General features: G+C 41.3%; 1 protein-coding gene across 1 annotated transcript; it reads left to right on the top strand.

Annotated features, from left to right (window-relative positions):
• Positions 1 to 1,260: 1,260 nt before the first annotated feature.
• LOC118214524 (transcriptional regulator ATRX-like) lies at positions 1,261 to 18,460 on the top strand. The gene is made up of 15 exons (XM_035394543.1): positions 1,261 to 1,328; positions 1,579 to 1,704; positions 2,117 to 2,209; positions 3,945 to 4,007; positions 4,354 to 4,512; positions 4,737 to 4,886; positions 5,343 to 5,501; positions 5,913 to 6,068; positions 6,349 to 6,473; positions 6,996 to 7,184; positions 7,815 to 7,965; positions 8,649 to 8,663; positions 8,752 to 8,846; positions 13,076 to 13,141; positions 14,932 to 18,460. Exons 1-15 carry the CDS (start codon positions 1,298 to 1,300, stop codon positions 17,266 to 17,268), a joined length of 3,915 nt encoding a protein of 1,304 aa, XP_035250434.1. The 5' UTR covers positions 1,261 to 1,297; the 3' UTR covers positions 17,269 to 18,460.
• The last annotated feature ends 5,896 nt before the right edge of the window (positions 18,461 to 24,356 follow it).

The following is a 24,356-nucleotide window of genomic DNA, read 5'->3' as shown; positions in this document are numbered from 1 at the left end:
AGAATTAATTAATTCATTGATGTTCAAAGAAATTGCTATGTTAACTTTTACTGTCATTATATCATCTGGAGAAAGAGCTAGACTACATTCTCACACACCTACATACACCTGAGCAATTACATCAATCACGAACAGTTAAATCTACCGATTTTAATGTATGGGTTTGGGTTTAATGTAGCCTAATATAATTTTGAGTTGGACAGATCACTGTACGTAGCCTATTGGAACCATAACCGTGTTGTTGATGTTGTCGGCAGTTGTTACACATTGTTATTATTATTATTGTTGTTGTTGTTGATGATGATATGATAACAGATCTTCTTTAGATCTGTTATCATATCATCTCGGACGGTCCTTTTCGGGCCTTATAATTTTGTGCTCTTTTCTGTCTACTTGAACTCCATCCACATTCTGAATAGGAGGAAAGCGCACTTCCGTTTGATTGGTGCCTTTCAGTTAGTTTAGTGGGTTCCGTGGTGTGGACATGTATGTAAATCCCTGCAGACGCTCTTTGAATTAGTGGAACAGAACGACCGGTGGGAAGCTACTGGGAAAACCGCAGAACTGTGGGGGAAAATAGGCAGTCAAACGGCGACCTCTAGTTACTACGAAGTTTTTTCGACATCCGGGTAGTTCAGGACAATAAAAAATAAAAAACGATACGACGAGAGATGTAAGCCACAGGGCTTTCTGCCTGTGCGAATAACAATATGAGTTATTTTACTCACACACTAAACGAGTCATAATTTTGGAATGATTAGTAATGCCTAAGTGGCCAGGTAAATATTTGGACGGAAATACAGAAATCCTACGACATTACTGCGGGTATAGGAGCTGTACTATACTATAGTATTCTGCACACTAAGTCGTTCGGTGTTTCTATTAATTTACCTTCAATGACTAAATGAATGTGTTCGACCTGTCTTCTTTTATTATTTTTTATTTTTTGCACGACCGAGAAATTATCTAGACTTGCTTTTCAGCTAGCTCTTATGATGTTTTCGCATAATGATCTGCTTGAATACATGTAAATACATTTTAATATTTATGTAAGACATTTACATATTATACCGTTAGTTTTCATTGCTTATCCATTAAATTCCCAGACGTACGGCAGTCTGACTACCACTTGCACAGACTAAACGTTTCCCGTTTACTTTATTTGTAACGTGTATATCTTTATTCTTTCTTCCACAATCTTTGCCGCAATATATCGTAGCTTAAACCTTTTAGCCTGTTGAGCCCCAGATCTTTTGGAGGGCACCAGGCTGGGGCAGTTGTAGAGCTGATTAGAACAATGACGGGAGAGACCGTGCAGGAGATACCTGGTAAAGTGAATGACACAATTTCCTCAACTGATCACTAACATATTTTACAGCAAATCTGTCGAGCCATTTAATGTTAGCCTACCCATGTTCTCTAATTACACATGCTAGCTTTGATCTAGTTGCAGACAGTCATACTGGTAATCGGTAACTGGTCAGCATTTGCTTTGTCCAGCAGCTTGTGGTTGGCGGCTCATGCCCCGTACACACTGATAACTTATAACTGTTATTTTTTTTCTTGTTTTCCGTATAGAATCTGGAGCAGTGTTCACTTTTGGGAAAAGCAAGTTTGCAGACAATGTACCCAGCAAATTCTGGCTGAGAAATGACAGACCTGTGGAAATCTGCTGCGGTGATGAACACACAGCATTAATCACAGGTGTTGACATTTATTTATTTATTTATTTATTTATTTATTTATTTATTTATTTATTTATTTATTGTTGAGAAATTTATTTTACTTTTTCCTTCTACATGCAGTGTTTCACTGTACTGCATTGCCATCACTGTATATGATTTTAAAGACAGATCTAATGAGTCTATTATTAGGGGAGGCATTTTTAATCATAATTTTTCTGAAACATAATTTTTCATACTATATTAGGGAGAAGACTTATTTAATTTTAACCTCCATTAAGAGTTCATAATATCCAGTTCCAGTAATGTAGAATGTCAATCTTAAGAATGTAAGTGTATGTATGTAAATACTGAATAGAGGGTTACTCTTTGGCTGGACAGGCTGTGCTTGCTCCAAGCAGCATGCTGTTTTCTGATTGTTTGTGTCTTCACAGGTGATGGGAAACTGTATATGTTTGGCAGTAATAACTGGGGCCAGCTGGGCCTGGGAACAAAGACGACAGTGAATAAACCCACTTGTGTGAAAGGTTAGTCACCCCGATTTCTGCCTGTGATGCCATGGCCAAGTGTTATCTGTTGCCAATGGCAACAAGAACTTTCTGATGTTCTTTGCTTCCATTTGCAGTTGTGTTTTTTTTTTTTTTTTTGCTGAAAGGCACTTCCTGCTGGATGCCCATAAATAAGCCTCAGGTTCAGAAAGCCAAAGTGCATCTGAAGTGTGCTCTGCTGTTATAGCCCCACAAATGTGTAGCATGTTACAACTTGCGTAACATGATGTAACATGCAGGTAACTTGCATTTTTGACTGTTTATTAATCCTGAGGCTTACATGCTACTTGGTGAGGAATCGGGGCACAAACAGGGCTGTAGAAGGGAGGGAGGGGCTTCACCAAAGACACAGACCTGGATTTGTTTCTGCTCTGCAGCTGTAATCCCCAGTCTGTAATCTTGTGTAATCTCCAAAGCAGCAGAAGCACATGGAGTGGTGGGGGTAGATCCACAGCCTTCCAATCTGGCAGTTCTTCTCTGTGTGAATACAGCGTTAGAGCCACTTTCCTTCTTTCTGATTTTTATGTGCGGTCCTCGAGCCATTATTGGTTTACAGCTGAAGTTACATTGCACTGGTAATAATTCTCAGCAACACTCCCTTGAGACAGGCGTTTATTAAAAAACTGGGCTGTGTGCTGGACCACTAGTGTGAGAAAAATATGGGATATGACACTATTATTTACCCTACACATTGAAGCCCAATTTTCTTAGTGTGTTCTCCCTGTCAGTTATGTTTATGCACACACACATCAAAAATAAAATAAAGGGTTAATAGTACCCTAAGCATTAAGTGGTTGTTAGACATGCATCAAGAGCTTGCATTAAGATCCCAGTCAAACAAATATTTGAAATGGTTCAATTGTATAGATGCAGGACAAACTGGAAATACTCCAGTGTATATCTCTGTGGATATTTGATGAAACAATGGTACTGGCAAAAACATATGACAGGAGAATAGGTTTTTCTTTCGCTTCTGACTTACTGGTATCTAACAAGTGAAAACATTTGAGATAAAGAATTTTACATATGTTTGGACTGCAGCTGACTAAACTCATGGCCTAGATGGGAAAAGTTGCCTGTTCTCATCATTGAACATTCTCAATGCAGCATTAATGTTAGGTAATGTACTCCGGTACATGTAGTGGGGATTTGTTTATGAAAACTTTGTATCTTAAATCAGTGTCTAAGAAATAAAGAACAGTTCTCTGACTTTCTGCTTTCCCTGTATATGAAACATAGATGTTTACTGGAAATAATAGGTAGAGATGGTCTCAGGGGCCCAATCAGCACATGCCATAGGTGTTGTTTTGCAAGTGCAAATAAAGTGCAAAATCAGGTTCTTGCCTTTACACAAATGTGGCACCACTGTGTCACACATTACACAATTAAACACACTTTTCAGATGTATGTGAAAATTGATACTGACGGTGCAGTTCTATATCCAGTCCGGATATTTGCCTGACACTGGTCACGGAGAGTTGGTTCATTATTTTTGCAGTACTTTATAATAACCAACCAATTTAGACCCAGTAAACCAGGTCAGGTAAGTGTCTTTGTTAAGTTGCTATGATTAAATTATTTTTCTGCCTCTGTAGTAATGGCAGGAGAATAATCAGTGTGGCTGTTTTATGATTATTCTCTTTGCAGTGTTAAATTATCCTTGTTTTTTAAATTCATATCCCAAAAAATAATTCATTCTTTATTTTGTTTTAAGCCCTAAAGCCTGAAAGAGTGATGCTAGCTGCTTGTGGACGGAATCACACAATCGTGTACACATGTGAGTTTACACAACATTTAAGAATATATAAAGCAATGATTTTGATGGATATATTGTATATACTGTAGATTATATATACTACAGCGCCTATACTCATTTGATATGCTGACTGTGGCACAAAATCTGTGAATAAATCAGTGAAAAAAATTCCTGTAATAAAATGCAATAAATATCTGAATGTCAGAGCAGATTATGATGGGTTGCTGTTCCTGTGAATTTACCATCATAAAGTCACGCGTGAAGTAAGATTTCATCACACTGGACCCGTGAGCAGACGGGTTTTGAGTTTGAGCTCTGTGCAAGGGTAAGGTTGCGGAGTAAGCGAGCGATGATGACTGCTTCTCAGCGCGAGGGAACGTGTACGCGGCCGGCGGCAACAGAGAAGGGCAGCTGGGCCTCGGAGACCGCCAGGAGAGGACGTCGTTCCAGCTGCTGGGATTCTTCAGCTGCCAGGGCCCAATCAAAATGCTGGCTGCCGGCTGCAACATCTCTGCTGCTCTCACTGGTTTGTATGACACTCTCACCTTCACCTGTTCGCTCTTCTGTGACAGGTCCAAAGGTGCATTCTTTGACAGGTGATATCAGGACAGGATGTTCTCCTGGCACAAGAGATATTTAGGGCCGAAAATCAGTATTTCCTGATTACTCAGGCACAGTCATATTGGAGACTCTCACACTGCAGTTAGTGTTTTGCATAACATGTCTTCTTGCTCTCTGTTTTCTTTGCAGAGGATGGGAGGTTGTTTATGTGGGGGGACAACTCGGAGGGTCAGATCGGACTGGGAGATGAGAGCAACACACTGCGCCCTCGGGAGGTGACCGTGGGCAGGCCTATCTCCTGGGTCTCCTGTGGCTACTACCACTCTGCTTTTGTCACAAGTACGAGCCCACACACACACACACACACACACACACATATACACACACACGCACGCACGCACACACACACACTCATGGAGACCAATGATATCTGCCTTAAAAGCTGATATTCGACATCTGTGTCCTGATAACAGAAGCATATACCTGCTGCTCAGAGAGTGGGTGTGGTTAGCAGAAATGTCACCATTCTCAGCTATTTTTGAAGGTGGTAGACAGTTGGTTATACCACGCCTGTGAAAAAGAAAAAACTTTGAATTGGGAGGAAAAAAGGAAGAAGTTGGTCACAAACAACATAGATTTCCATAGATGGCAGCCATCACCAGAGCACTGTGATCAGAAACAGGAAGTCTTTATGTGGACTGGAGGAAGTGTGGGACAGTTGTTAAATTGTCTTTGCCAATGTGAAACCCGCTCTGTCATCATTAATCTGTACCTCATTTCTGTACTTGTCTGCAGTTGATGGGGACCTGTTCACCTTCGGGGAGCGTGACGGGGGGAAGCTGGGCTTATCCCCCGAGCAGCTAGACGAGCACAGAGTGCCTCAGCCTGTGCTGACCATAACGGACCGGGTCATCCAGGTGGCCTGTGGCGGGGGCCACACTGTGGCCCTCACAGGTAGGAGGACAGAGGAGGGTTTCCAAAGAACGCTGGGTGAAAACCTCCTCTTCAGCTCCTGAATCCTCCATGATGGCTCTGGCCCATTTTGACAAGGCATTTGCAGTCTGACAAGGGCCTGACTGCTTGGAGGAAATACTGAAACAGGCGTCAAATATTTCATATTAAAATTTATTCAGACTGTATAGTGTATGACCTCTCAGAACAGTGTCCTGATTCTTATCCATGTGCTTTTGATGGTGGTGAAAGAAAAGATTTGATTCTCTGTGTTCACTGCTCCTCAAAAGGGTTAATGATGTGGACAATATTCCAACCTGTTGAGCTGTATCTGATGAAGACCCCTGCAGCGTTGAACCTGTTACCCGAGACATTTCCTGACATGTGAGCACCACCTTCTCTGTGCTGTTTCAGAGGATGAGCTCTACACGTTCGGGCTGGGTCAGTTTGGACAGCTGGGCCACGGCACCTTTATCTTCCAGTCCCCCGTCCCCAGAGTGGTGGAGCACTTCCGGAAGGGGAGGCTCAGCCGCGCGGCGTGCGGAGAGAACCACACCGCCGTGGTCACAGGTCAGCGGTCGCAGCGAACGCTACGCAGAAACATGTGCGCGCGTCTCCAGTTTCCAGCTCACAGCCCGCATTGATTACGTCTTTCTTTAGTTTCGGGCTGCAGTGTAGTATAAGAGTCAGGGAACCGGGTGAATTTTAGATGCTGTTATTTCACATCTGTTTGGTGCCTCACCTCGGCTCTTCTCTTGAAGCTCTCGCATAGCAAGCATAGCGGCTGAATGTTTGCTGTGCGAGGTTCCGCCAGGCTAAATGTGGCCCCCTGCTTGTTTTCTCCCCCCAGACACTGGGCTTCTGTACACGTTTGGAGATGGCCGCCATGGGAAACTGGGCCAGGGGGAGGAGAATTTCACCAACCTGTTCAAGCCCACGCTGAGCCCGCGCTTCCTCAAGTACCGCGTGCAGTCTGTGAGTCCCCAGTCCCGCGGGGACCCCCTCAGGTTACCATGGAGATCGGTGTGTGTGTGTGTGTGTGTGAATGTGTGTGTTAGGGCTGTCAATCGGTTAACCGAGTAACCACAATAACATGCCCCTATGACAGTAAAAACCGATTAACCTTTGGTTAAAAATATGTCATTCATGTATTTATTTTGCACATAACATAGCAAGACACTAGTATAGTTACTATTCCCACGCGACACAAAAGAACTTTTAAACGTGTTGGGTGTCAGCATGTGTGTACCTGCATACGTGTGTGTGTGTGTGTGTGTGTGTGTGTATGTTTGCACGTGTGAACAGTATGTGTGTGTTTGTGCGTGCATGTGTGTTTGCACGTGGATGTATGTATGTGTGTTTGCGTGTGCATGTGTGTGCATGCGTGTGTGCGTGCGTGTATGTGTACAGTATGTGTATGTTTGTGCGTATGTACAGTATGTGTGTGTTTTCGTGTGTGTGCGTGTACGTATGTGTGATTATATAAATGTGTTCCAGGTGGCCTGCGGAGGCTGCCACATGCTGGTACTGGCTGTGCCCAGGTCTGAAGAGGAGGAGCTGTCACTGGAAGACGATGACGTCACAGAAAACTACCTGGAGATGTCCTACATGGAGCTCCTGGGCAGCACCTCTGCCCCCGCCCCCCTCCAAAGGAGCCTGTCTGCCCGGCTGAGGCGCAGAGAGAGGGTGAGAGCAGCTGTCTCCGTCTCCCCCGCCATTTTAATGCTGTTGACCTTCCCATCTACTGAGATCAGGGCCTATATTTACAAGGCATCTCAGAGTAACAATGCTGATCTTCGATCATTTCTCCCTTTTAGCCCATTAAGAATAAGGCTAAGATATAAACAAGAGAAACCTGATCCTAGATCAGCACTTTGAGACACTTTATGAAGATGGGGACAGGTTTTAATAGACCTGGGCCAAGCATTTTATTTTAGCTTTAGCCAATTTATGATTCTTGATGAGTCAGTGAGCTTTTGAGTTTATTAACTGAGCATTTAACATGCTTATTTTGTTACTGATATTCCTATAAATTGAGACAAATTAAAGATAATGCTTTTTCCATTTGGCAGGTTTTGTACTGTAGGTTAAGTGTTAACTCATTTTTGTTCCACTAGGGGTCAGTGTTCTAACACAAATTCAAGGCTGTGGCTTCAAATCCCAGGTCTGGCACTGCCGCATGTCTTATTCACACAGGAGGCCATTCATCTGACAAACATAAAGAAGCTAATTCAAGCTCACAAGCTTACTCATTAAGCTGTGACAGGTCTGACTGTTCCCTGTGAGTAACTCAGGTGAGCGACTGCTGGTTTTCAGGAGCGGTCTCCGGACCAGTTTGGGCCCATGTTCCGCACCTTGCCTGCTTTGACATGTGGGTTCCTCAGTGCCTCCTTGCCAGTTCCCAGCCAGACCCTTCCTGCCAGACGGCCACCCAGGAACACACACAAACCGGCCCCTCCGAGGACAGGTATGGGCAGCTAAAGGGTACTCCTGAAAAAGAGAACACTTATAGCTGTATGTATAGATTCTAAAAAATTTTATCAGCCGTCTACTCTAGTACTACCTGTGTACTGAGTGTGAGCAGCCAAATGATTCTCTTTTTCAGGAACAATTCCTCAAACTTATGCAATTATCTCAAATTGCAATTTCATTTATATGTTTAGCAGTTTTCCTTAACCAGAATGACACCTACAGCTTACATTGCTTTTATATACTATCAGCTAATGAACTTATACAGCTGGATATTTTCACTGAAGCAATTCAGGTTAAGAATCTTGTTCAAGGGTACAATAGCAATCATATTAAAGATAGCAATTGTCCTGCAATTTGATCCCATAACCTCTGAGTTACAAGCCTTGTTCCTTAACGAATACACTACACAGTAGTTATGGTACCTTATGTACGATATCTACACATGTACTGTTAAAATAGTTGAGCCCATCTACTTACTGCGTACTGAGGGGTAAGAAACCAAACATTTCCCTTGTTGTTTTGTTTTGTTTTTTTTTTGTTTTTTTTAGTGCTTTTAAAAACAGTCCTTTTAAAATTCTGCAATGAGTGTTCTGATGAGGGGGAGTAGAATTTTGCATTTGTACGGTTGATTTACTCCACTGAGAAAGATCATAAGAGTTTAATTCTTTTAATCCCCAGTGGAGCTCAGGAAAGGTAAAGCTGGAGAGGAAGTGGCCAGATGTTACTGTAATCAGTGAATCACGGTCAGTCTGGTAACTCAGTCTCCTCTGACTGACCGCAGGAAGAAGGGAACATGAAAGATCCACCGATGAGAAATCCCACGAGGATGACAAGAGCATGAATTATTTGGGAGATACCTCTGACTTGCTAAACCTGGTGGGTAAACGATCTTATTCATTTTTCCTGTGGTTTCTTATTCACACACTCACACACATGCACACACACACGCACTTACACACGCATATGCACACACACACACACACACGCACACACGCACTTACACACGCATATGCACACATGCACTTACACACGCATATGCACACACACACACTTTTTTAAAGGCCAAACAGTGTATCAAAGGGACAATGTACAGATTTAAGTCTTAAGATTTAGTCTAATAATTTAAGACTCAGGTTAAGTTTATCAGATTCCTGATATAATATCATCAAATAATATCATCCCTTTTTACCTCATTAACAGTAAAATAAAGCTGTTGGAACTGCATAACAAATATTCACATGTGAATTCAAAATTCACACGTGTCAGAAAAAAGCTTAAGATGGAGGTGCTGGTTATTCATTACCGTTTGTTATGTAGTTGAAGAGTGAGAATATTGTCCTGTGAGACTTGAGGTGACAAGAATAGACTCACCTGGGTAATGCTCACATTTATAATCTTTGGTCGCCTTCAGATTCAAAATTTAACACAGAGGCGTGACTTCTCTCATCACTCTGTTCTGACCACATCTGACCAAACTGCCGTTGGATTGGAATGCAGTCCTTGGGACATGAAACTTGCCTCTTTGTGCAGCCACATGAGAGAGGAATTACCATTATATTAGAACATGCACGGAGTGTGAATACAGCATGTATACTACCCTTTAAAAGAACCATTATTATCATAGGCATGCATTTGGTTGGGCCAAACGATAGAATTATGGCGTATTTCATTTCTTTTCCAGTTGCATCCCATGCATTTCGTCAAGGCCTTGTCAAAATCTAAACAGAAATGTCTGACTTCGGATTTCTTTAAACTTTTTTTGCAAAATTTATGTCTGGTAGCTGTGAGAATGATACAGAATTAAAAAAAAAAACTTATTTTACTACATACACAAGGAGATGCTGATAAGAGTACATTTACAGTATTTTGCTTACAATTTTTTTTTCATTTTCATTTCACCTTTATTTCACCAGGCAAGTCATTAAGAACAAATTCTTATTTACAATGGCGGCCTTTAAATAATTTTTTTTTTTTAAATGTGTATTTGTTCAGAGAATTTGATAACAGAACAACATAAAAAGCAAGTCTCGAGCCCATATTTGCACAGTGTAAAGCAGACACAAGACAAGGCATATTTCCACTTGCTGCTGCACTCAGTAAGCTGCAATTATCATGTTTTTCCTTCATATATTTATTGTCTAGACGCATGTCATTAAAACATACTCTGGGTTGTTCTTAGAGAAAACTAGTGAAAAGGTCTGTTGACTGCTTTTTCCAAAGTATTTAAGTGGCATCTTGATACCAAACGTATCGTAGGTGAAAAGGTATACCTGAACAACCCTGTATACAATAACAATATTAGTGCAACATTAGTTGCTATAGGAGGTGAAGGCAACACTGATCCTAGAGTGCCAGTATTGTTTCTGGTTTTTGAAGACTTGATTGCAAGAGTCTGATGTATTATGAAGAGCCTGAGCCACTTGTATATCCACAGCCTGAACTGCTTTGTCCCTCCAACACATGGTCACCTGCATTAATTTAGCCTAATAATTAAGAGAGTTACGCACTTAAAAGCTTAGATGGAGAACCAATCAGGAACAACTCTGTCTGGCACTGAAACTGAGAGAGGCTGAGAGGTCGAAGAGGAAAGGTGAAACCATACGCTGACATTCCATTTGAGGAGCTGACAATTATTCACATTTTCAATAGAGCTGGGTTGTCTAATGGTAGCTTGCAAAAGGGACATGAAGACCTTTTTACCCCACAGGTTGCAATTTGCACAAACACAAACAATTTTCAGTCCTGTCAGTTTGTTGTTGCTTTGAGGTCTCTCTTTCTCGGTCTCACACAGTAATTTGCCTCTCTCCATATGTAGTGCTGTTGATATAGGAAGCCGTGACACTTCTTTAATTGAGTGCAGCTGTCTCAGCATGCGTCTCACTGGAAATAATTCCTACCAAAAATTGGACTAGACATATAAATTATAGTATGGTAATATGCACAAATCCAATTCCTGCGGTCATAAAATCACTGTACAGTTTATTTTACATTGAATGTTTTTTTTCTCTTTTTTTGCTTGTAATGTCAGCAGGTCGTCAGATGCTTCTGTAAATAGCTGAAACATCCTTAATTGTTTAAATGAAGGTTATTTTAGATTTTAGATGTCTGGGCTATTCAAAAATGTCTTGGAAAAACCCCAGAAAGTTAAGTATCCCTATGAATTCAGTATGCTACAGATGCATCAGTACAAATAATACTGCAACTACTCATCCACTAAAAAGACATTTAACATACTACCAATTAAATTTGATATTTTCTAATTAAATATAAATAATTAAATACAGCGAACTAATGCTACAGTCTAATGTCAAAACTGCTTATATTAGTTGCCTTTTATTAAGTTGTTGCTTGTTCTAGCACTGCAAATAAATGGGTATATTTGGCTAGCAAATGCTGTAGTTTCCTATCATCCAGATGAGTTAAACATTAATCCTTTGACAGGAAACCACAACCACAAACATAACTGTATCTCATTTATCTTGGCCATTTACACAACAATAGTCTTTATGTGTCACACAGAGCAGTTTTAAAAACAGGGCTTTTGACTTAATGCTTCAAGCATTTACTCTGTTTATATTCCATGTTATGCCTACACTTGGTATGGGTTTGTTTTGTCCAACTAAAATGTGTCACTGAAGTTCTGAATGATGTTACATTTCTTCAGACGACATATTAACTATTAGATATACGTGAAAAAGTATTATACAATTTAAACAGTAAAATATTTTGTAGTCAGGGGTGTCCAACATCCAATCATGGCACTGGTAAGCAGTGACCAGACATATTTAGTATCCTTTATACATTGTCATTTATTTATATCATTTAATTTGACCTTTATTTCAGGACACAGATCCACTGAGAACTCAATACTCCTATACTATACTCATATGACACATTTGGGAATCCAATGTTGTATGGAAAGCAAGGGGTTTTGTAGCCAGTCAGATGGTGGGGTGTGGAAGGGGTGTGGGGGGAGGGTGGGTTGATGAAGTACCCAGAAGCAGAGAGTCAGCTTTTTCTGGTGTTACTATCCATGTTTCCGTGTTCTTTTGAAAATTCCAGTAGGATCTAATGACCATATTCAGTCAGGACCTAGGTTTAATGTCACATTTGATGAACGGTTTGTAAGAGTTAGGAGTTCCTGCTCAAAGCCCACGCTGTCTGTGCCTAGAGGCCAAAACCTCCTTCCAGCGCTGTGTAGGACTCCAGGAAAATGTGTGGAGTGATGTGAGACATCTTGTGCTTCCCAGGGGGTGTGCCTTTTCCTGCTTGGACCTCGTACACTGCAAGCCGCAGATTTCAGCAGTGCAGTTTATGTGATTTTTATTATGTTTTACTGAAATTTTCCACTCTGTCTTTCCTTCACTGTGTTTACCTTTCATCTGCCTTTTTTCTGGGGGGAGGGGGGGGCAGTATTTTCCATCCCATTCCATCACAGTGTCTGTATCAGATTGCCTCCAGCTTCCTAACTGTGCAGAATACATGAAATGATGTTGATATATTTTCTTGCAAGACATGACGTGAGTAAAGGCGTCTGCTGACTCCGCCCTGCGCTGCATCCCCTTGTACCTCTTCCGCGTCCCAATCCACCTCGCTCCTGAGCTTGTAGCCGATCGGCAGCAGAGACCAGGCTACAGTCCAGACACACTCTGTATTGATCTTTCCAGAACAGCTAAGTGAAAGACCAGAATGTTGAGTCACTGTGGTCTTGTTACGGCTACTTCATAGAGAATGCGAGTCACACAGCCTGCCTTAAACCGAGTGCATAGAAAGACAAGAGCAGCTCCCAAGGGCATTATAGGATTCGCTTGAGAGAGTTTAGATAATCTTTGTAAGTTTATGCTGTTTATACTCTTTTAAATTTTGTCTATCCATACATGGTTTTCATTATATTGAAACTGTGGATATTGCATTTTTTCTACTCTATTGGCAAGATGAGACAAGAGGAGAACACTTATACACACTCTGTGCCTCAAACTTCATAATAGATTAGGATTGGGAATATGACATGGTGGATGGGTATTGGTCAATGCTGTTTTCTCTCTATCCTTTGTAGTGGTGATCTCAGTGACCTTAAGGTGATGTTTCCTGTGCTTGTGTTGCAGACCCATGTGATGAGGACGAACCAATCTGAGAAGACTCTGAACTTCTCCCCTGTTCATAAGGAGAAGGTGGGTCACTGGCTCAGGGTGTTTCTGCTATAGAAAATGGTGCTGATAGGTTTAGTTTAGTTTTTGCTTCAAAAACCATTTGCATTTTATGATAATGTTTTATTCCACACCTAGTTAGTTTATGAGAATAACCTTGTCAAGAACACATTTTGTTTATTCACAAGAGTGATTGATGATGATGATTGGAGATGATGTACAAAGACGGACAAGCATGCAGCCAAACTTACAGTAACACTTGGCAATAGCGCATTTGCTGCTTTTGGATTACTTGGGTAATCATGCCCTGGGGAGAGAGCGTGTCTTCAGGGACCATGCAGATGAGTTTGTGTTGTGCAGTGGATGGCTGATTTTTTCACAAAAGCCTGAAGTCGGCACGCCTTTCATGGGATTACAAGGGTGTTTCCTTGTGCTAATCGACATGTACATGCAAACACATCCAATTTGTGAAAAACTGGCATTCATTATCTGTTATTTTAGAAAAAAAGTGTTGGCAAATGATATAAATCAGTTGTATTCTCTCTGAATTTCTACTTGTAGGAATTGTAAATTGTATGGAGTTATCAGAATATAGTTTCTATAAGGTTTTCTGAGAAAAAACTCACTTATGGTGATGGCTGCATTAGGGATTAGTGTCAGAATGAGAGGAACAAATTTGTACCAAGATTGCATCCTTGGGATTTCAGACTATGAGTCATTTGTTCAGCTCATTAATTTAAAAAAAACCAAGAGGAGAAAGGACTCAGTCAGTTCCTTGAAAACAAATGCATTCCTCTATGACATAGTCCATCAACAACAGTTTGAATGATTGCAAGGGCTCAAGTTTGTCATGTCAAAGGGAACCTTGCATTTCATTCCACAGGTATGGTGTAAAGAAACTAAAGTCCTGTTGAAATGAAGCACGGGGAACTGTGATAGGCAGCATTTAATAGTTTTAAATTTGACGTGGATACTTGCAGATGCTTGTTCTGAGTTTCTTTGTAAGTTTATCTGAGTTTTTCATCCAAATTTGATTTGAAGGCCATCTAGTATAAGTATTTCAGAATCAGTAGAGCATTTTATGCAGCATCCAGAGAAGGTCATAAATGGTTTTATTTGAATTTAGAGCAAGTTTTGGGTAAAACGTGCATCTTTATATTAAAATTAATGATTATATTAAAAGCTTGCTGAAGGTTTGGGATAGCATGTGTCATAGAGGAGGCAGTAGCGTACATCACTAACATCTGCATAAAAATGTATTTTACAAAAATGCTGCTTACATTAAAACCAATATCATGTACATACAATGTAAACAGGATTGGACCTAGAATAGACCCCTGTGGAACACCTTTTTTTCCTTATTTCAATAGATTTTGATTGGATACCAGCTGCAATAAATTGGGACCTACAGTATCTGTAAAATAGTTATGGAACAAATTACATACATTCTGGTCTAATCAAACAGCATACAACTTTTTTATTAACAGAAGTGATCCACAGTGTCAAATGGTTTAGAAAGATCTATTATATGTTGACACTTTTTTATCGAGTGACCCTACAATGTCATAAACAACATGGTGCAGTTGAGATGGTTCTGTGTCCTAGTCTAAAGCCAGACTGACATGTGTTGAGAATACAGTTACTTGACAAAAAGGAGTGTAGTTCAGAATTAATTAGGGATTCTAAAATTTTACTTGTTTAATGATTTCCCCTCTGCATGTTCACTCACATCTCTGCTGGTTTCCCCCTCTGTATCATCATGTCTAATCCTCTCTCTTTGTCCTTGGCTTTTTCATGGTATGATGGAAAGGAAGAAAGCTGAGGTTGTGAGGAGGGGTGGTAAGAATGTGGAGAGGCAGATGAAGTTCCATGCAGAAGAACAGGCCTCTCCAGGGGAAAAGGTGGCCCTCAGGCCACAACAGGCCCTGCCCACTAAATTGCTGCAGACTCCATGGTCTCCACTCAAACAAAGCCCCAGGCATGGAACTCTCCGGAGGATTGACAGTGGCAAGGAGAACATCCTTGCAGCAGGCAAGGGGGTGAAGTCTGCAGGCTCCAAAAGTGGTGGCGGGAAACCGAAAGCAGATGCCCAGGCTCCAGTTCTGGGTGGGGTCCCTGAGCCTGGGCCTAAACCAGTGAAATGTGAGCCTGTCGGAACAAAAAGGCATCTCTTACAGGTGGATAGGAAAAGCAAAGAGGTTGATAGGAAAAAAAAGGAGGTGAGGACACAGTCTGTTGACGTCAAAGGTCAACAAATAGCAGAACAGTCTCCTAGTGACATAAAGGGCACATCTGTAAAACCCAAAATTACAGGAACAGGAAACCAGTGCGAAACCATGGAGGTCAAAAGTATATCCTTATTAGTCAAAAGAAAACAAGTAGAGGAGAAATCCACACCTGTAAGAGTTCAGACCAAGCCCATATTAGTGCAGAGTGAACCTGCTGAGGTAAAAGATGCACCAGAAAGACAAATAGCAACACATCTGCCCAGGGTTAAAAAAAAGGAAGTACTTTCTGGGCGCTGCAAGAAGTTGCCTGAAGATTCTCCTGTGCAAAAGTCCAAATCAGCCACGAGCCTTAAACAGAAAGTAGAGCACCCAGATGGCGTTTCTGAGGAGGGAATGAAAATGGACAGTGATGAGAAGGTGAAAAGACCTGCCTCCAAAGGGAAAGCAGGAAGCAGGAGATCCGCCATCACAGAAGTTGCTGCGTTCCTGCCAGACGTGGCTACAGCAGATGCTGTGCAGGGTGCGATAAGGGAGGTGGCATCGAGTTTGGGTGGTGCGGCAGCACCCTCCACCCCCCAGGGGCAACACCTCTCCTGGAGCCAGTCTTCGGGGTCCTGTGGCCCGAAGCCTGGGGAGCGGTCTGCAGTCACCATAAATGTTCTCCCAGAGGCAGGACGTCCCACACAGGCATTGGATGAGGGTGACATGGGTGGTAATCTGGGAGGTGAAATGGAAAGGTCAGGAGGCTGGTCTGAATCCAGTGAGGATGAAAAGCTGTCAGATGAAGGAGAAAAAGAGGAGAGCAGGAAGGAAGGGGGGGAGGGGGAGGAGAGTAGCAGTGGGGAAGCTGAGAATGAAAGCACCAGCAGAGATCAGAGCTCTGGGGGTCTGGATAACCGCAGTGAAGAGGCACAGAGCGAAAGAGGGGTTGAGGAAGAGGAAGAGGAGGGGGGAACGGAGAGCCGGAACTCTGAGGAGACACAGGATGAGGAGGAAAGTCAGGAGGAGGGGAGTGCAAGGTCCCTGAAGGATGGTGAGCAGACAACAGAAAAGAGTGAGGGAGGAGAGAAAAGACTGGATGAAGGGAGTGAGGCTGAGGTAGAGGGAGTGGAGGAGGAGAGTGCAGAGGAGGAAGGAGAAGAGGACAGTGGGGGAGAGAGTACCGATGAGGAACATGATGAAGGGGAAGATGGCAAAGTGAGTGAGGAAGATGAGAAGAGCAGAGAGGAATCAGAGAGCGAGATGGAGAGCAGGAAAGAGGGATCAGACGAAGAAGAAGAGGGTGAACAGGAAGTAAGTGAGGAGGGTGAAGAGTCTTCAGTGGAAGAAAAAGAAGAAGAGGGGGAAGAGGAAAGTGGAGCAGAAGAAGAGGGAGAAGAGGAGTCAGGTGAAAGTGGAGTAGAAAATGAAGAAGCAGAGGAGGATGATGATGAAGAAACTGAGGATGAAGAGGAGGAGGAAAAAGAAGAGGAAGGAGGGGATGGAGATGAGGGGGAGGAAGAGGGGGAAGAGGAAAATGAAGATGAGGAAGAAGAAGGGGAGGAAAAAGAAGAGGAGGAAGAAGAAGAAAAAGAGGATGAAGAGGAGGAAGATGGAAAAGAAGAAGCAGAAGAAGAGGGGGAAGAAGAGGAGGAGGAAGCTGAGGAAGAAAAAGAGGAAGAGGAAGAAGAGGGGGAAGAGGAGGAGGAAGAAGAAGAGGAGGAGGAGGAAGAAGAGAGCACATCAGCAACAGGGAAAGCCAAAGGCAAAGAGACCCAGAAAGGTAAATCCGCAGCAACAACTAAAAAAAAAGATGGCAATGTTACCAAGCCACCCACTAAGGCCCAACAGGGCACATCAAAGAAGAGGCAGGCGCTTGATTCTTCACAGGACACCCAACAGTTTTGGAATGATGTCCTGCCTCAGTACCTCAATCTGAAATGACCAGCCTCACCAGCACCCTGATCACACACCAAACGTTTCATTACATGACAAGACATTTTTGTTTCTTTGACCAGCATAATAGAATAGAATACAATAGAATAGACTAGAATAGAAGAGACTGCTCTTCATTATGTTTTTTTTTCTGTTGGTGCTGTTGCCAATTTGAATGGCATTTTCTTCAAAACTAGAAATGATTCAGATGGCATCAGTGCAAAACTGCCATTTTAGCTCTTGACATTATTTTCCCCCCATTTTTAGCTCACTTGGGTTCTAAAATTTCTGCCATAAAGGGGAATTTTTAATCAAATTGTGCATGCTCGATTGGCTCAGACCACACATATGCGTGCTGCAGCAGAGATTATGTGAATTAAGGAGATGTTTCTGCCTGGAAAAGCTTCTCTGATTCACGGTGCTTTACATTACAACAGGCAGAGTGCCTCAGTGTCGACCAACTCTGAAATCTACAGGAGTGACAGACTTTCAGAACCTTTCTAATCCTTCCAGAACCTGATGATTGCCAGGAAACAGTCCAACTGCACTGTCCTTTGGAAAAGGATTCTTTCACATCAGGGGCCTTTTGGTGGTCACAGATATCAAAGAGAAAAGTTGTGAAAGTCATGAAAGAGAATAAAGCTTGCATAAAACATCTAAACAAGTGTGCTGGCAAGCTAACCTGTTATTCAAATTTAAGAACAGACCACACCATGGTAGGATCGAGTTCCAAGTATGAGTTCCACTGGCCTCATTTGAGGCCTAGTGTGTAGATATATTCCTTTTTAAAACCATTCAGTCAGTCATGACAAACACATGTTCAATAGTGTATTGTTCAGTACTTTTGTTGTCGGTGCTGTGACTAGTAAATGGGAAGCCGTTCCGAAGTCAGTATTTGGTTTCTCGAAGTTGGTATTTAGCTTCCCAAAGTCGGTATTTGGTTTCCCGAAGTCAGTATTTAGTTTCTCAAAGTTGGTATTTAGCTTCCCAAAGTCGGTATTTGGTTTCCCGAAGTCAGTATTTGGTTTTCGGAAGTCGGTATTTAGTTTCTCGAAGTTGGTATTTAGCTTCCCAGAGTCGGTATTTGGTTTCCCGAAGTCAGTATTTGGTTTCCCGAAGTCGTTATTTGGTTTCCCGAAGTCGTTATTTGGTTTCCCGAAGTCAGTATTTGATTTTCCAAAGTCGATATTTAGTTTCTCGAAGTTGGTATTTAGTTTCTCGAAGTTGATATTTAGCTTCCCAAAGTCGGTATTTGGTTTCTCGAAGTCAGTATTTGGTTTCCCGAAGTCGGTATTTGGGTTCCCAAAGTCGGTATTTGGTTTTCTGAAGTCGTTATTTGCTTTCACGAAGTCGGTATTTGGTTTCCCGAAGTCGGTATTTGGGTTCCCGAAGTCGGTATTTGGGTTCCCGAAGTCGGTATTTGGTTTTCGTGTTCTGAGCTGAGGCTGGTGGGTGGAGCCACCTCCTTGTTAGTTGTTTAATGGGCAGAACGTGTTTGATTTGGGCCATCTGTGGCTAATCGGCCACAGGGTACATAAGCTTGCCTTTTAAGTTCATTTTGGGGGGAAAGAGAGAATGGTGAGGTGTGTGAGAGGTTGACGCAGTGGGCTTTTGTTTCCCCAAAGCCCTTTTTTTATTTTTTATTTATTTATTTATTTATTTTTTTTGTTGCACCCGAAGACTTTATAATTGTAAATGTTTTTTTATATTTATTTTGTGGCACATGTCCTTGTTTTCAATGTTTTTTCAGTGTTATCAAAGGATGTACAAAATAGTATTTGTTGGAATACATTTGTCATGAAAAAAAAATATTTGAGATTTTCATAAACTTAAACAAACTTTTGGAACTGCCAAACTTTTTTACACACATTTTTAGCACGGAAAGTGATGGATGCTTGTCTTAGACATTGCTAATATTGTGAGTCGGTCATTAGTTGTATTGACTCTGCTGGCTTTGCAGTGTCTGGACTGAATGATTTGGTATATGGTGGTGGTAAATCTTTTTTCCCCACTGCAGTAGGGTGAGCCTTAGGCAATTTTGAATTTCCCCTTGTCAAATCCTCTGGCCCCCATTTATCCAATGCATTTCTGATATTTTCCTTGAAGTCTAAATGAATAATAAAACTACAAATTTTCATTCTGATTTGGGCATTCATATGTGGTTCTAAATCTGATGCATATCCAATACCTAAACATATGACTTGTTCAGGTGGTCAGATTAATTTTATCAAACTGTTTGACTCTTATCTGCCATGAAATGGTGTAAGAACACAATTTTGATCTGCAACTTTTTAAATTGTGTGAACAGTTTCCTGAAGAGACTGAATTTGAAACACACAAATCTGATTTTAGCATTAAGGCCTATTATCTAAAGTCACTGGGATTCTTTGGACTACTGTTGCACTTCCCTATATAATGTACCAGGTGACCTACAGGTTACAAGTTATCAGCAGTGAGTGATGGCTCTTTTGAATGCATCCACCCAAATTTATGTAACTCATGGCAAGAGGAGGGCCAACAAACATTGAGTGTGGCAGAGCTTGGCCTGGGAGAAGCAATTGGTGCAATCCAGGACTACACCTACTAGTTAAGTTGAAAAGGCACCTGGGTTCGACAGGACAGCTAGCTGAAAAGCTTTTGTGCTCTTTGATTTATTTTGTCTTCATATTTTAGTTTATTTTTAACAGTGAAGATTCTTTTCAGACTCCTGGTCCTTTTTTCCTCCCAACAGAGCACATTTGCTTTCAGTTGGTGCCATTAGAAGCACCCTTTCAGTCGGCACCACCGATTCAACTTAATCTGACCGTTACCCATAGCAACAAGTGCTGCTGGTTATGGGCTAGCTTTATTGCACGAAGAAAGAATGTTACTGTAAACATGTTTCAGAGAAGAAGCCCTTCTGAATTAGTTTCCCTGATAAACAGGGCATTAAGTGGAGCGTTCTCTAGCTGGCCTGCCTTCACAGGGGACAGTTGCTCTACTGTGCACTTACCGTGTGAGCGTAAGGGTGAGAGCCCTTTGCAGCCAGCAGGCAGACAAGCGTTCCTTTGAGGAGGGAGCGTGAGGCTTGTGAGTGCTCTGCCGGCTGCAGTACGTGAGCAGGAATGAACACCGCCGGTAATGTAAACACTGGCAGCACTCGAAGCTGCCCACTGCTCTGGCAGTGTGGTGCGCAGAGATGTGACACCTCTTTCACCGAGCCCTCATAAATAAGCTTCTGAGAAGCATGAGGAATCCAGTGGATTCTTGTCCAGGGTGTTGCCGTGTGATATCTTTACCTTACAAAAGCCATTTATATTTTACTTTAAGTTCCTCTGTGTCTTTAAGAACCATTAAGTGGTCATCCATGAATCCCTGTTTCACTGGGGTATAAATATGATGTACCAAACTCCCTTAGTCATCCTTCAACTTAGGGAAGATCCGGTTACACACAGATGAAATTAGACAAATGGTTTTTTGCCTTCATAAATCCGGCAATGGCTATAAAAAGTAGCTAAATACCTGAAAATACCCATATCGACTATTAGGGCTATACTTAAGTAGTTAAAACAACTGGAGCTTTGATAAACCTGCCCAGAAGAGTTGCGTAGCGACTGCGATGAAGATGGTTCAAAAGCCAAAAAAGTTCTCTTAAGGATTATACTAGGAGAATTGCAGAAGTTGCTTGCATCTTGGGATCACCAAGTTTCTAAGACTACACTTAAGAGCACATCCACACCAACAAATATATTTTAACTAATTTCTTCAGGCAAAGAATTAAAAATATTAAGCAATGCATCCTTGAAAGGAAGATTATTTTTGGTGGTAATCACATGACCCTGAAAGGCATAAATGGGGAAACGGCAGAGACTGTGCTTCCCTCCTCTACCTACATACTAGAATCAGGCAAACAAATGGAGGTTGGAATGGTGAAACGCCTAATGGCATCACTCCAGAGAAGCTGCCAAATGACAGTTCAGAGTTAGCAGTAGTGACATGCAGGTGCTGCCAGGGGGCAGCAGAGAGCAGAGGCCTGCAATGCCAGGGCTCCACTGGACTAATGCAATCCGTTCACTCTTTTTGTAAGAAAACAAAACGTAATATCCAATAACATGTATGTCTTCAAGAAAATAAATTTCCAAGCGTGAATAACTGAAAAACCTGTGAAATATTTCACATAGATTTCATATTTTAATGTTTCATTTTTTTAAACAATAAAGCAGAATGTGTAAAGAAACCAAAACATGTCTTTATTGCACTGGTTGTGTGTGTGTGTGTGTGTGTGTGTGTGTTTGCACTATAAATATGTCCAATATGTAGGAAATGCTTTTTACATTTGTGCTCTGTGTGCCTGAACAAGTGATGAGGCACACATTTTTAAGAGAAATGCACATCTCAATGCATGAAAAACAGCCTAAAGGAATGTATCATTGTACTCTACTTGGACAGTGTTGGACAGTGAGCAGTTATTTGTTTTTTGAGAAACATCTGGAATAATCATACTTCCACTATGAATAGTCGAAAACTGCAAACCCATCATACAAACTATTGGAAATACTTTCATCTGTTAGCACTAAGTTTCCTGCAAGTTACTGACAATGTAGACAGTAACAAGTTATTGACATATTGACATTGACATTTATTGAAATTATTTTTTGTTGATATTCACTACAGAATTGTTTTGTTTTGTATGTTTTGTCAGTTTCTTGTTTTGTTGGAAATTGTCAGAGTTCTGCAGTGTTTTCCATTTTTATCTGAATCTAAAGAATTAAAAGAGTATTTCAAATATTTATTTGACCCAGACTGGGTGTTTGCTTGTCAAAACAAGAACTTAACAGAAAGAACTTGTTTTGCTATTGTGCTCCAAACATTTTCTGAAATATTTCAATCATGTCGGTCAACATTTCAGTTGCAATTCAGCCTTCATCAGTATAAGTTGAAAACATTTCAACCCTTTCAACAGTCTGACATTTCAGTATTAACCCCTTTCATTCCCTGTTTTTCTTTTGTTTTTAATTTGGAATGCCCAGTCATATTTATAAGTTTCCCGTATGGCAGGCAGCTCTTGACTCAACCTATGTATGAATCCCCTAGCTGCTGGAAGTCAGTCCCTGCCATGTCACATTTTTTAAATAAAAATACTTTTAAAAGAAAAACGTTGACATTGTGGTTAATGAATCAGAAATGGTTCTGAACATAACATTAACTCCTCTGTCTGACTGCCTGTCAAAAAATTGGAAAGTAATACTGTAATTTCCAGTCCATTTTAGAAATTACAGTATTATTTTGTGGCTCAAGACTGCCATTGCATATGGGGGTGTCTCTTCCATATTGTGTCATAGCAAAAACAGTTCAGTTGTACAGGTAATTGTAATTCAGACTCCATTGAACAAGCTATTTCTGAGCTGGTATGTTTGGGCTGAACCTGGCCTTGTGAAGCCAGTCTTAACATGTGGTTTTTGGGAGGGGCCAGGGGCGGAGCCTGGATTGAAGCCCAGCAGTCAGGCACCACGCGCTCCCTCCTCCCACCCCACTACTCTCCCACTTCCTGTGAAGACATGAACCCCGTTTAGCTCCATCAAGTGCAGGCTTGCTCAAGCAAAGTGACCTTAGGACGCAGTCAGTTGTTCTGTGTGTGGAGTGAGAAAATCAGTGATTATATTTGCTGTGCCCGACTGAAGGCCAGAGAACTGAACTCTGCTGAGGTTTCTCTCCAGTATTTTGGTCAAATGTATTATTTGTGAGTGAGCTTGTGCTTCATTTTGAATCTCTTAAAGGGGAAGGACACCTGTTGGACTGTGGTTTAAATGGATGTGAAATGTAATGTTTATGTCATGTAATGATTAAACCCATTCCTGCTCCTGGTGCCCTGTGGCAGTTGTTCTAAGTGAAGTATTGTATCTGATGGACTTGAATCTGTACTTTACCAGTAACAACTGTGTCATGGAGTTCATTTGTAAAATACTTTGCATTTATTTATTTATTTATTTATTTATTGCAGACTGGCCACATTTGGCCATATCTCTTCGAAAGAGAGAGAGTTTCATTTGACTGCAGGTTTGATTACCAGCTGGGTCACTGAATATTGTACTTAACTTGAATTACTTCAGTAAATGATCCATGAATAATGGACAGCTCTTACTGCACATTTTAACAAAGTAAGCTGGGTAAGTGACTGTGGATAAGCTGCTTGTGAAATAAAGCCAGTTATTGTGTATGCAAAGGCTGCACCTGCTGCTGGTTTCTCCTGGCACAGGGTTATTTGTCATGAACACATATAATTACAGTCACATGCTGTATAATTACTCTACATCATACAGGGATCTAAACTCATAGTGGTTTTTATTAATCCATATTCTGCTGGAGTCTTGCTTGAACAAAACATATGTAACATGAAATACTGTTCAAAATTGGCACATTTGGATACAAGAAAAGAGAGAAAACAACTACAAATCTAGTCACTGGTCCTTGGAACAGCTCTTTCTGTAATAAAATAGAAAAAAAATCCTTTAAAAAGGGTTTTGCTGAAGTGATCACAAGACAGGGGTTGCTCACAAGACAACCAAACCACTTGAAATAAAAAAAGAAGGCTGTGTACCATTTACATTCAGCTTTTCATTTAGACATTAAGCAGATGCTCTTATTCGGAGCAACTCAAAGTTACAAAAAGGCTAAAAGAACACTGCTTGGCTAAGAAAATTTATGAAGTCACACACATATCTGAGTGCGGTTGTAGAGCATGTGCGCTATAATTTCCCCTAATTCTGCACAGTCAGCCGTGTACACTTTGTATATGACATTAAGTAGGAAAAACTGTTTAATATTTTTTTTTAACAAACATGCGTAAAACTTCCACTCTGATTTATCTGCTAGAATAATGGTAGACTACTGTGTCAAAGTTCTGATATTTGTCTTGCTTAAACTAGCCAAATCGCATCTAATTCCCTTGAGATGTATCACAAGGGTGTGATGATGGCTTGTAAACAGTAATGTACTACATGGGTCAACAAAGTTTCCAGAAGAATGCCATGCTGATTATAGGATTGTGAACTGCAAAAATAAACGAGAAGTGGATGTTTGTTAGCCAAAAGGTGATGTACTACTTTCGTATACATTTT

The sequence above is a fragment of the Anguilla anguilla genome, chromosome 15, assembly GCF_013347855.1.
Source record: "Anguilla anguilla isolate fAngAng1 chromosome 15, fAngAng1.pri, whole genome shotgun sequence".
In the NCBI taxonomy this organism is placed as follows: Eukaryota; Metazoa; Chordata; class Actinopteri; order Anguilliformes; family Anguillidae; genus Anguilla; species Anguilla anguilla.
The sequence above is the reverse complement of the archived record's forward strand: the minus strand, read 5'-3'. Positions and strand labels throughout refer to the sequence as shown.

Bases quoted from the DNA above. Each gene is read 5' to 3' on its own strand.
- LOC118214524 (XM_035394543.1), top strand. From the start codon at position 1,298: ATGACGGGAGAGACCGTGCAGGAGATACCTG. The intron at 4,513-4,736 runs GTTTGTATGACA...TTTTCTTTGCAG, and splicing joins CATCTCTGCTGCTCTCACTG to AGGATGGGAGGTTGTTTATG. The intron at 5,502-5,912 runs GTAGGAGGACAG...GTGCTGTTTCAG, and splicing joins CCACACTGTGGCCCTCACAG to AGGATGAGCTCTACACGTTC.